Source organism: Hordeum vulgare, chromosome 1H, assembly GCF_904849725.1.
Source record: "Hordeum vulgare subsp. vulgare chromosome 1H, MorexV3_pseudomolecules_assembly, whole genome shotgun sequence".
Classification (NCBI taxonomy): domain Eukaryota; kingdom Viridiplantae; phylum Streptophyta; class Magnoliopsida; order Poales; family Poaceae; genus Hordeum; species Hordeum vulgare.
In genome coordinates, this window is record NC_058518.1 from 516,068,101 (window position 1) to 516,080,770 (window position 12,670).

The 12,670-nt window shown below is 45.5% G+C and overlaps 2 protein-coding genes and 1 long non-coding RNA gene across 4 annotated transcripts; 1 reads left to right on the top strand and 2 right to left on the bottom strand.

Moving 5' to 3' along the window:
* Nucleotides 1-4,644: 4,644 nt before the first annotated feature.
* Nucleotides 4,645-7,811, bottom strand: LOC123452961 (histone deacetylase HDT2-like). The gene is made up of 9 exons (XM_045129714.1): nucleotides 7,695-7,811; nucleotides 7,303-7,373; nucleotides 6,964-7,181; nucleotides 6,793-6,872; nucleotides 6,457-6,644; nucleotides 5,522-5,599; nucleotides 5,318-5,417; nucleotides 5,089-5,212; nucleotides 4,645-4,997 (listed from the first exon to the last, which is right to left on the bottom strand). Exons 1-9 carry the CDS (start codon nucleotides 7,705-7,707, stop codon nucleotides 4,937-4,939), a joined length of 933 nt encoding a protein of 310 aa, XP_044985649.1. The 5' UTR covers nucleotides 7,708-7,811; the 3' UTR covers nucleotides 4,645-4,936.
* LOC123452972 lies at nucleotides 5,606-6,294 on the top strand. The gene is made up of 2 exons (XR_006632678.1): nucleotides 5,606-5,750; nucleotides 5,792-6,294. It is a non-coding gene; the product is annotated as an uncharacterized LOC123452972 (long non-coding RNA).
* Nucleotides 7,812-9,820: 2,009 nt separating the features above from the next.
* Nucleotides 9,821-12,285, bottom strand: LOC123452977 (rho GDP-dissociation inhibitor 1-like). Of its 2 annotated transcripts, none has more exons than XM_045129738.1 (5): nucleotides 11,932-12,285; nucleotides 11,676-11,787; nucleotides 11,238-11,456; nucleotides 10,236-10,360; nucleotides 9,821-10,147 (listed from the first exon to the last, which is right to left on the bottom strand). In XM_045129738.1, exons 1-5 carry the CDS (start codon nucleotides 12,109-12,111, stop codon nucleotides 10,064-10,066), a joined length of 720 nt encoding a protein of 239 aa, XP_044985673.1. In that variant the 5' UTR covers nucleotides 12,112-12,285; the 3' UTR covers nucleotides 9,821-10,063. The 2 variants fall into 2 exon arrangements, with proteins under 2 accessions (XP_044985673.1, XP_044985665.1); XM_045129730.1 differs by having other exon boundaries at nucleotides 11,676-11,793.
* Nucleotides 12,286-12,670: the final 385 nt, after the last annotated feature.

Here is a 12,670-nt window from a genome sequence, read left to right on the forward strand (position 1 = left end):
TTCACAAGAAGACCAGACACATCAAACGACGCTTCAACCTCATCCGCGACTACGTCGAGGAAGAGGACGTAAATATATGCAAAGTGCACACGGATCTGAATGTAGCAGACCCGCTGACTAAACCTCTTCCACGGCCAAAACATGATCGACACCAGAACTGTATGGGTGTTAGATTTATTACAATGTAATTCACATGGTGATGTGAGGGCTGGATTATTGACTCTAGTGCAAGTGGGAGACTGTTGGAATTATGCCCTAGAGGCAATAATAAATATAGTTATTATTATAATTCCTGTATCAAGATAATAGTTTATTATCCATGCTATAATTGTATTGAATGAAGACTCATTTACATGTGTGGATACATAGACAAAACACCGTCCCTAGCATGCCTCTTGTTGGCTAGCCAGTTGATCAATGATAGTTAGTGTCTTCTGATTATGAACAAGGTGTTGTTGCTTGATAACTGGATCACGTCATTGGGAGAATCACGTGATGGACTAGACCCAAACTAATAGACGTAGCATGTTGATCGTGTCATTTTGTTGCTACTGTTTTCTGTGTGTCAAGTATTTATTCCTATGACCATGAGGTCATATAACTCACTGACACCGGAGGAATGCTTTGTGTGTATCAAACGTCGCAACGTAACTGGGTGACTATAAAGATGCTCTACAGGTATCTCCAAAGGTGTTAGTTGAGTTAGTATGGATCAAGACTGGGATTTGTCACTCCGTGTGACGGAGAGGTATCTCGGGGCCCACTCGGTAATACAACATCACACACAAGCCTTGCAAGCAATGTAACTTAGTGTAAGTTGCGGGATCTTGTATTACGGAACGAGTAAAGAGACTTGCCGGTAAACGAGATTGAAATAGGTATGCGGATACTGACGATCGAATCTCGGGCAAGTAACATACCGAAGGACAAAGGGAATGACATACGGGATTATACGAATCCTTGGTACTGAGGTTCAAACGATAAGATCTTCGTAGAATATGTAGGATCCAATATGGGCATCCAGGTCCCGCTATTGGATATTGACCGAGGAGTCTCTCGGGTCATGTCTACATAGTTCTCGAACCCGCAGGGTCTGCACACTTAAGGTTCGACGTTGTTTTATGCGTATTTGAGTTATATGGTTGGTTACCGAATGTTGTTCGGAGTCCCGGATGAGATCACGGACGTCACGAGGGTTTCCGGAATGGTCCGGAAACGAAGATTGATATATAGGATGACCTCATTTGATTACCGGAAGGTTTTCGGAGTTACCGGGAATGTACCGGGAATGACGAATGGGTTCCAGGAGTTCACCGGGTGGGGCAACCCACCCCGGGGAAGCCCATAGGCCTTGAGGGAGACACACCAGCCCTTAGTGGTCTGGTGGGACAGCCCACAAGTGGTCTATGCGCCAAGAGAAGAAAAATCAAGAGGAAAAGAAAAAAAAAAGGAGGAGGTGGGAAGGGAGGAGGACTCCCTCCCACCAAACCTAGTCCAACTCGGTTTGGGGGGGGGGAGAGTCCTCCCCCTTGGCTCGGCCGACCCCCTTGAGGGTCCTTGGACCCCAAGTCAAGGCCCCCTCCCTCCCACCTATATATACGGAGGTTTTAGGGCTGATTTGAGACGACTTTTCCACGGCAGCCCGACCACATACCTCCACAGTTTTTCCTCTAGATCGCGTTTCTGCGGAGCTCGGGCGGAGCCCTGCTGAGGCAAGGTCATCATCAACCTCCGGAGCGCCGTCATGCTGCCGGAGAACTCTTCTACCTCTCCGTCTCTCTTGCTGGATCAAGAAGGCCGAGATCATCGTCGAGCTGTACGTGTGCTGAACGCGGAGGTGCCGTCCGTTCGGTACTAGATCGTGGGACTGATCGCGGGATTGTTCGCGGGGCGGATCGAGGGACGTGAGGACGTTCCACTACATCAACCGCGTTCTCTAACGCTTCTGCTGTACGGTCTACAAGGGTATGTAGATCACTCATCCACTCTCGTAGATGGACATCACCATGATAGGTCTTCGTGCGCGTAGGAAAATTTTTGTTTCCCATGCGACGTTCACCCACAGTCGCTTGGGAGCCTCCTACTTCATGTTGTGGAGTTGAACCAAGATGTTTGTAAGGGCAAGGAGATCGCCTACTTCATTGAAGATCTACCGTGAGTGAGGCTAGTCTTGTATGGACGGAAGGCGTGGTAGAATAGACAAGGTTGCTTCTTCGTGGACCCCTTGTGGATCGAGCCTTCCGTGGACACTCGCATCCATCACCCTTCATGGGTTGAAGTCTCCACTAACATGGACGTACGATAGCACCACCTATCGGAACCATGCCAAAAAATCGTTGTGTCAACCTTTGCGTTTGACCTCCCTACCTTACACTCTACTTTACACTTGCATGTTTTACTTTCCGCTCCTATACTCTTAGATGTGCATGTGTAGGGTGTACTGGACTAATCATAGTTGCTAAAACTAACCCACACTTAAAATTGGGAAAAGGCTAACCTTTTATCTTGTCAAGTAGTCTAATTACCACCCCCCCCCCTTCTAGACATACTTCCGATTATACATCCTCGTTCATAACTCTCTCCCAATCTCCTAAGCAAGAGAATTGGATGGTGTATAGATTTTCCTCTACGGGTTTGAACTTTTCCTCCCGCACAATGTCCAAGCCAACCGCATGTTTATGTAGAACTATGTCTGGAGGTAGGTCTTAGAGGTATTGACCCTAACATTTTCCTTATGGAGTAAGCAGAGGTTCTTTTCCTTCGGGTAGGCGGCAGAGGTGAGGCAAGTGTCTCTCTCTCTCTCCTTCCTCTACAACGTCGGCCTTGCTACCCCCTCCCTCACCCTCGCCGCACGCCGCCTTGCTCCCCCGTTCCCCACCCCCACCGCATGTTGCCTTGCTCCCCCTTGCACCACCACCATTGTCGCCTTGCCATGACGTCGTCGCCTCGTTCCCCATAGCGAACCACAGTGAGGAGAAGGTTGGATTTTTCTTTGATCTACTCTCATGGCGTCGTCCATCCCTGAGGATGGCGAGCCGGAGCTGGCCCTTCTCCTTGTCGACCACCTCCTTGTCGGTTGGCCGCCGTCGACCCCGAAGTCAGTCCTGACTACATCTACTCAACTCCACACCACGAGTAGTAAAGATCTTTGATTTGAAAGCCTAAGTATGTGTCGCTGCTTTCCTTGCATCTTGTGCTGAATTCGGTAGTTATGATTTCCTTGTTGGTACTTGGTAAGCAGGGGCAAGGAGCTGAATGTTCATCTTCGGCTAAGCTTGCAAATTCAGAAAAGCAACAAGGCTATAGGAGCAAGTACCAAATTCGAAGAGGATGGTCAAGGTTAGAATGGACGAAACTCATCAAAAGTCACATCCCTAGAAATACGCATCCGACGAACTGATAACACTTATGCTCATCAGTGAAGCCTAGAAGAAAAAAAACTCGACAGACTGAACGGTGAGTTTGGTGTGTTCTCGGACGGCAAGGAGAAAATAACAAACACAACCAACGCAGAATAATCAGGAGAATTATCAAAAAGACGCTCTAGATCCCTATGAAGCAGATTAGGGTTGAATGTTCATGAGATATGTGGTAATGGAGACAGCCTCGACCCAAAAATGACGCGGAAGAGAGGCGGAAGCCCAAAAATGAGACAGAAGAGAGGCGGCAATCATCATCGCACGAGCTGTCTAAAGAAGGTGACGATAGGTTGACACGGTCCATGAGCCCAAAGATAAGTGAAGTATTCTATATCAAAAGGTTCACCCATGGATCAAGTATGCCATGCACACCGTGGCTAGATCGTTAGTGCATCCAAGGAGGTAAATATTGTTGGGCAGCACCATGATTGCTCTGCCTCATAGAGGTGAGGCTCCTAGAGAGCTAGAGACATGTGAGTATGTGATATTCTAACATTCAGTACAACTACTAGTCTAAAGAAAAGACAAGATTAGCCATTGTTAACATTCAGACCGCTTAATCTGTTTTCATCAACTAGGAGAATAGCATTCAGTACAACTGCTGCAAACAGTTTTTGTATTCACAATCTGCTCCAAGAATAAGCAAGATTATATCAGACACAAGAAAACAGATTATCTGTCATACAAAAACTGAAACAAATAAATCCATGTAACTAAAATCAAATCAAATCAAGTTAATTCAAATAAATTCACATAAAGTAAGTTCAAATCCGTAGTTGTGTGCTCCCATAACAAAAGTTGTCATGTCTGAAAGTAGTCATCTCATGCAAAAGAGTATATTTATGCAAAGTTCAGATTTATGCATGCTTTGCCATTAACGTGCATTTTAAATACAAAGTGCCAATCTGGTTCCAGAAACACAGAAGTCTGAATCCTGGAGAAAAGTTTACACAAATCTGTTCTTCCACTAAAACTTTGCTTTGTTTTATCAGTTAAGCTTCTTAACACATCCATTGACTTGGCTAGCCACAGCTGGTCACCACCTTTGCTTACACCACTAGAAAATTTGACCAGCAGCAGATTGGTCAGCACCTTTGCAATAAACTTGAAATCCGCATTCATATAAGAGAGATATCGTAACAAACCATCAAAAAAGCATTTCAACCGCAATCTACTTCAAATTCACCCAACATAAATAAGAAAAGAATCCCAAAACACCACATGATTCATTCATTCAAAGCTTCATCATAGCATAGCATAGCATACCACCAACCAATTCAATTTCCGAACCACAACAGCTTCCTTCGATTCGACTCATCAATCACTAACAGATCAACGGTTTTCTCCCTTCCCTCAGGCTCAGGCTAGGTAGGGAACACGACAACATAGATAATAGATAGGTAGCCTAAAACACCAGCGTAACTGATAGTCTCATAGGGCAAGAACACATCAATCAAAATAGTAACTGACTCAACCCAGCCAGCCAACCAACATCCCCCTCTCCTCTCCTCTCCTCTTCACTTGGCCGCGTGCTTGGCCTTGGCGTGCGAAGCTAGAGCAACCTCGCTGTTGAATGTCCTGCGCAACATCAGTTGACCAGGTCAGCAACACTGGACTCCAGTCAGCTAATAAATTTCCAAACTCAAACACAACAAAGAGAAAAACTTACTTGGTGCACGACTTGCAGGCCACCGACCCTCCAGACTTGGGCGACTTGTCGCTGGTTGCTGGGGTCTTGCCTACCTTCTTGGCCGGGTGCGGGGTCGCAACATGGACAGCCCCCTTCTTGTCACCTGCATGCAAACAAAGGTCACAGCACAATCACTTGGTTACATTCATTGCAAGGCTGATTGATATCACACAACACACAATGTGGTTATCAAGGAAGCAGATCTCACCTGTTTTCTGGCCTGATGGTGTTGCAATTTTGGCCTTCTTGTCAGCAACAGGGGTCTTAATATCACTTCCAGCCGCCCTCTTCTTCCCAGTCTCTTGCTTCTGCCATAGCACAATGTGTCAGTGTCAGGTAACAAACAAACATCACGAGGAAAAGAATCCTAATAAAACATAAGACAAGAGCACATGAAGAACAAACATTCTACCTTGGGTGTTTCTTCTTCCTCCTCGTCAGAGCTGTCCTCGTCGGAGTCAGAGTCCTCATCACCCTCCTCACTATCATCCTACAATAATATGTGACAACAGTTTCAGTCAAGCATCAAACTATTCATTTCTACCATGATAGGCGGTCATTCACAATCTCTGCACATCTACACCATAATAGGCAACTAACAATTTCATTCAGTGTCAATCTCTGCATATCTACCATAATAGGTAGATTAACAATTTCAGTCAAGCATCAATGTGCACAGAAGGTAGATTAACAATTTCAGTCAAGCATCAATGTATTCATATATCTACCATAATAGGTAGATTAACAGTTTCAGTCAAGCATCAATTTATTAAAACAAAAGGTGATTTAACAATTTCATTCAAGCATCAATTTATTCATATATCTTCCACAAAAGGTGATTTAACAATTTCATTCAAGCATCAATGTATTCATATATCTACCCCAATAGGTAGATTAACAGTTTCAGTCAAGCATAAATGTATTCATATATCTACCCCAATGGGTAGATTAACAGTTTCAGTCAAGCATCAATGTATTCATATATCTACCATAATAGGTAGATTAACAGTTTCAGTCAAGCATCAATTTATTAAAACAAAAGGTGATTTAACAATTTCATTCAAGCATCAATGTATGCATATATCTTCCACAGAAGGTGATTTAACAATTTCAGTCAAGCATCAATGTATTCATATATCTACCCCAATAGGTAGATTAACAGTTTCAGTCAAGCATCAATGTATTCATATATCTACCCCAATGGGTAGATTAACAGTTTCAGTCAAGCATCAATGTATTCATATATCTACCACAAAAGGTGATTTAACAATTGCAGTCAAGCATCATTCTGTAGATATATAGACCAGGCCGTGACATAAAGAAATTATTGGGTGTCAATTAACTCACAGAATCATCCCCCATGGGAATCAATGCTCCATCAGCAGAGTCATCTTCGCTGTCGTCGTCATCACTGCCATCATCATCACTGTCATCATCCTTCTTAGATTTTCCAATGTCCTTGGCAGCGGCCTTTGATTTTGAAGATCCAGTGTCAATTAAAACCTGCTTCTTCTGCTCCTTGGCTTCAGGTTTGCCTTGAAAAGGAACAAGAAATGCATTGACAAGGGTCAACCCTCCATTTCCCCTGATGTTCCATCCATCCATCCATCCATCCGAGAGAGAGAGAGAGAGAAATGTGCAAATGATTCAAGGACTAGGAAGTAAAGAGGGAAATCCACATACCGTTTTCCTTGGCGACTGGCGGAATGATGGGCTCCTGCTCATCCTCAGACTCAGACTCATCTTCAGAATCAAAATCCATCGTGGGAAAAAGGCAGGTCAAGGTAACAAGAAAGACTGAAAAGTAGGGTACTAGAGAATGCATGTATATGTGTATAGTGTAAAAAAGGATATTCATCTCCCTGGGCAGGTTGGAAAACATTGTAGCCAGAGAAGAAGACGCTTGTTGTCTTGGAATTGTGTGACAGCTCAAATTCCTTTTCGAAGACGAGGTCGAACTGGATCTGAGGGAACTTGTCCATAGAGAGGGTCCCGATGGCTAGCTTCTGGCCGCCGTCGACCCTGACAAACAAGGTTGTCTTGTCATCCTTCTTGACCTCACCAAGGGCAGCCTGGTATGGAAACACACACCACAAAATTTCAATCATCAACCAATCAATGCTACTAGTGGTATATAGTACTAGTAGAAGAGGAAAGAAAGAGGTGACTGAAAGCACAAGAGATGGAGGAGACCTGGGAGAGATGGAGAAAGTGGTCATCTTCAGGAGAAACCTTGATGGACTGGTTAGGCTTAACCTCGAGGCCTGCACAAACACAGCATTCAATAAATCAATCAATCATGCAGTCGTGTTATTATAATTTATGAGAGCAGGAAGAAGAAAAAGCTAGGGTTTGGCCCATCCAGCCACTAAACTGGAATAATCGGCATAGAGCCTAAGTAGGATGATATGATATGATACAGCAACGCCTTGGAGTAACGAACTCCATGGCAACCGGCGGCGGCGGCGGCAACACCTCATCTCATCATGGCGCAGGGGAGGGGAGGGGAGGGAGGAATCAACAACACCTCACCTCATCATGGCGGAGGGAAGGGGAGGGGAAGGGAGGGGATGCGCGTTGCTTACCCCAGAACTCCATGGCAACCGGCGGCGGCGGCGGCGGCGGCGGCGGGTAGTGGTGGCCGGAGGCGAGGCGAGGCCTAGGGTTGGGTTTAAGGCCGGGGGGTAGTAGTGGATTGCCTGGGGGGGTTGGGGTTTGGTTTGGAGCGGAGCCTTTTAAAAGGGCGTGGGCGTCGCCTCGCCGTCCGATCAGACGCTCCGCGACATCCTGACCCTTCCTCCCTCCCTGACCTAACCTAGACGCTCCTTCCTTCACTGGACGCTTGGGCCGGCCCAACTCTGGCCCTTATACTACTTACCACTCGTATCTTGCCTAAAAAAAAAAAAAAAAAACATACTCGTGCAATCCCATCTCTCTCCCACAAAAAAAAAAAAACATACTCTAAATTTGCAATTTCCATTCACTTTCTCTATCTCTATCCCTCCCTTCCACAATACAACCTCGCACATCCCACATATAGTAACATAACATGTACACATTCTCACCGGGGACATACATGTATATACCAACATAACACCAAGGGAAATGCCGAGGTCAACTAGCGCTTCTTAATATCGAGCACGCGCCCAATACTGCAACTCACATGCACATCCAATGCTCCCCAAAAACTAGGAGCCCCTACCGCGGCAATTAGGGTTTCCGTGGAAAGCACCGCTCATCGGCGGGGCGCATCTCACGTTGCTCCGGTCTACGGATCCCAACGGTAGCGCAAGGGGACATGAGTCGCCTCGTGCGGCAAGAGCACCGATGGAGGAGGCTATAAGAAAATTGGATCCCACGGACGAACAAGCCATCTCGATGAAGGGGGTCAACACAAGTGGGGATTTGCACCGTAAGATCTTTCACATACACACCGTTGCTACTGCTATGAGGCCGGCTTGGGGAAACCCTGGTGGATTGTTCTTCAGGCCGGTGTGGTGACAATATGTTTGTGTCGGAGTTTGAGAATCGTCGGGATCGTGATCGCGTGCGTGATGGATCTCCGTTGCACGTCAGTCGGATTCTGGCTGAATTTGAAGATTGCATGAGGCCATCAGAACTTAAGTTCGATAAGTTGCAGCTATTGGATAGGGTTTTAAACCTGCCCTTCAACTTGCAATCTGAGACTTGGGGAAAAGCGATTGCTAAACAAATAGACAATGATATGACTTCTCTACAGTTTGATCCTATCAGAGGTTTTCTCAGAGCTAGGGTAACGGTAGATGTGAATGAACCCTTACGCATATGGATTTTGATCGATTCAGCTAAGAGGAAGTCTAGGGACTGGTATGATATTCAATATGAACAGGTTCCCAACTTCTGTTTTTCGTGTGGTCGCCTTGCCCACTCTGACCTGTCTTGCCCTACCCCACCATAACAATGGAGATCTAAAAAAACAGGTTCATGGTCAACCACTTAACCGGTTGACCATTGACTTGAAAAAATAACATGAATTTTAAAAAGTTCACGGTTTTTAAAAATTATACTGTAGGGACAACGTTAATGGATTTGAAAAGGTTCATAGTTTTTTAAAGTTCATGGATTTGAGAAAAAAATCATGAGCTTGAAAAATGTCCAGAAATTTGAAAAACAAGTTCATAACATATTTTTTTAAACATGAATTTGAGTAAAGTTCATGAATTTGAAACAAGTTTATGGATTTCGCGAAAACACACACACAATAATGCTTAACAAAATTGTTTAGTTGATGGGAAAAAATAGAGTTTCATACATAACCAAGCTTCACAGCTCAAAATATACTCCTAGTACAACTCACCTAAACTACCCACCCACATCTGCAGCAACACATACATATATCATCTGCATTCAACCGACGACCATGATTTTTGTTGACATAAAACAAGGCATTATTGTTTCTCATCGTGTACAGGGTAGGTACTAATTCTTGCTCTCCTTGTTTCACTCAGTCACCACCACAGTTGTCCTTGAACAACAATAATATATCCATCTATCTACCAACAGGTACCAATGTTACTCGCAGCAATTGATGATAATTTATGTTTTTGCAATATATACACATGGCAAGCTGTTGAAACCGAGATTTTGGAAATGAAGGACGGCGGCATCAACAAGTGGACAACTCAGCATGTTAATTAACAAGGAAGGAAGGAAGGAGGGAAGGACACAATAATAACAATAACAATAACAGTAACAATACACATGCATGCAAATTCAGTCATACACGTTCAGTCACCTTCTTCATTCATATTCATATTCATACCACCACACAATAATAATAAACATCACCTAACAGAAGAGCTATCAACATCCGCAGACACAACCTAAACTAAACATTCATCTCATCTTTCAGACCAACCCTTGCTAGGTACTACTACTCACTGACCAGGTGAGTCAAGAGTCTCTCTTGCTCTTGTTAATTAGGCAGGGCAGGCCAGTCCTTCCTGATCTCAAAGCTGTACCTCATGTCCAGGTACACCTTCCCATCATCATCCACAAACTGCAAAATCAACCCAATCCAGTCAGTCCACACATACACATACATACTCTTCATATTAACCAACTCTGCTTGCTATATATGTATGTACCTTTAATCTAGCAGAATAGGAGCCCCTCGCAAAGATGCCGCTCGGGGTGCTATCTTCTTCGGCCTTGTACGTGTAGGGCTCCTGCTGAGGGCTGAATGTCCCCAGCATCACCTTCTGGTTCTCCACTGCAAGACAGGGACTCACTCACTTAGAGCTATTTACTTTTTATCATGATGATGATGATGGGCAGCAAACATGCAGTGTATGTAGCTTCGACAGGGGCGCAGAATTCAATCATGACGGTCATCACAAATGGATCATTGCAGATTAACACTGTGAACTCTACTAAGTGACTGTCTGCAGTCAAACAGTATACACACATCATTCAGAGAATTAATTATGGACCATTCTGCTGCTACACACATCATTCAGAGACATCAGGTGTTTATCTTCACCCCAGTGTTTCTTCCTATGCCACCCTTTGCTAGCTACATTCATTTGTGACTGTTTTCTATTGACTTGGTGGTGTTGATCATACTGTATAAAGAAGAATATATGCATGTCAAAACCTGCTAGAGATGCAGCAGCAAAGGCTGAGATGGAATTAAGAAAGGTAAAACCAGTGAACATAATATCAGCAACATATGACTTTGTGGCCCAGAAGTCAATCAGATAAGGTGTGAATTCAACTCAGTGAGAAACAAGCAGTGAATTGTGGAGCAGATTCAGATCAAAATAAGTATAGTAGTATGTATATCACACGGCGCTGTCCAACAAATTATCATTATCATTCACGGCGGCACAGCTGCAGAGCATATATAAGCAACAAAGGGGATGGATATAACAATGCACATAGATAAACTGTCAAAACAAGTATACTAGTACGTATATCGCAAGGTGTTGTCCTCTTTTTTCGAACAAATTATCATATACGGCGGCGCAGCTTCATCAGAGGAGAGCATACATATATAAGCAGCAAAGAGCATCACATACATCGATAGATAGATAGATAGATACATGAGAGGTGTTTATGTTTCATTTAGGGAGGAAAGAAGTGGTCACCTCTTACTCCGGTCTTCCAGACGGTGTGCGAGTACTTGAGACCGGACACGATGTTGTTGGAGACGGCGAAGGAGAAGCGGAAGCTGTATGCGGTGCCGTCCTTGAGCGCGAAGGCGTGGCCCTTGCCATCGGGCAGGAAGGGTATGGGCAAAAGCAGGTGAGGCCTCCCTGGTGCGAGGATGGTCAAGTTGAGTATGGTCACCTCTGGTTCGACGGTCTCTGGAAGGACATAGCAGCAGCATAGCAACGGAACGGAACAGTCAGCCAATCAGTCTCACAAACAGTCATCTAGTGTGATGTGATAACAGAAGATAAATTAGAGAGCTGCATCATCCCTCCCTGTCAGGAGAAGGAAAAGCTGGTAACACCTATTGTCTTGCAATGCAGAGAGAGAGGGATTGGGATGAGGCAGCACAGCCAGCAGACAGCAGTAGGTACCTCCAACTCCAAGGGCAGGGATGTTGGTGGTGTGGAGAGCATCTGGTCCGAGGAGCTGCTCCTTCCATCTGCGGAGGCTGTCGTCCTCCTCCTCCTCCCCCTCCCCCTCCCCCTCCCCCTACATTACATACATAGATCCATCCTCCATTTTCAGTTTCAGTTTCGGTTTCGGTTTCGGTTTCAGTTCCAGGGATGAATCTATCTATCTATCTATTATCAAAAAGAAAGAAAGAAAGAAAGATGCAGATGTGGTTGCCTTGTGGAGGTGTAGGTGGAGACGGAGGAGGTCCTTGAGGGGAAGCTGAGGGCCGAGCGCCATCTTCACCTCTTGCTCTTCTTGGTCTTCTTCCTCCCCCTCCTCCTCCTCCTCCTGCTCCTGCTCCTCCGGCGGGACGCTGACGGAGACGGACGCTTCCTCCTCCTCCTTGTGATCCATGTTCCTGGATCGCCCTTCCCTTCCCTTCCCTTCCTTTCCCTCCCCTCCCCTCCCCTAAAGACAGACGAAGCAAAATCAAATCTTGGAGCTTGGAGGTGGCTAGCGGCGGCGGCCCGCGTGATTGATGGAGGGAGCAGCTGGTGGCGAGTCGGCGGAGCAAGTGAGCACTCCCCACTCTCACACACAGACAGAGACAGCCCTCCTCCCACAGCAGGGTCGGTTTGCTTCTTTTTTTTTTCTTTTGTGTGTGACAGGGAAGGGAAGGGAAGGGAAGGGAAACCGATGTGATTCGTGTGCACTTTATTTACTTGGTTTTTCTTTTTTATAATATATAGTCATAACTAGTCCTGCTAATTAGTCCTTAGGGATGACATGAGGCGAGGCCGAGCTGTGCACAAGTGGAAGACGACAATAGCTGACAGTGCGGGATGGAAGAGGGGGGTCGATGCTCGGTGGTCCTCGAGGGTGCTCTGTCATGTGCACAAGTGGAAGACGACAATAGCGAGTCTGAAACTTGACGATGCAAGGCCGGTGGGTCATCCTAACTATTGGGGGGGGT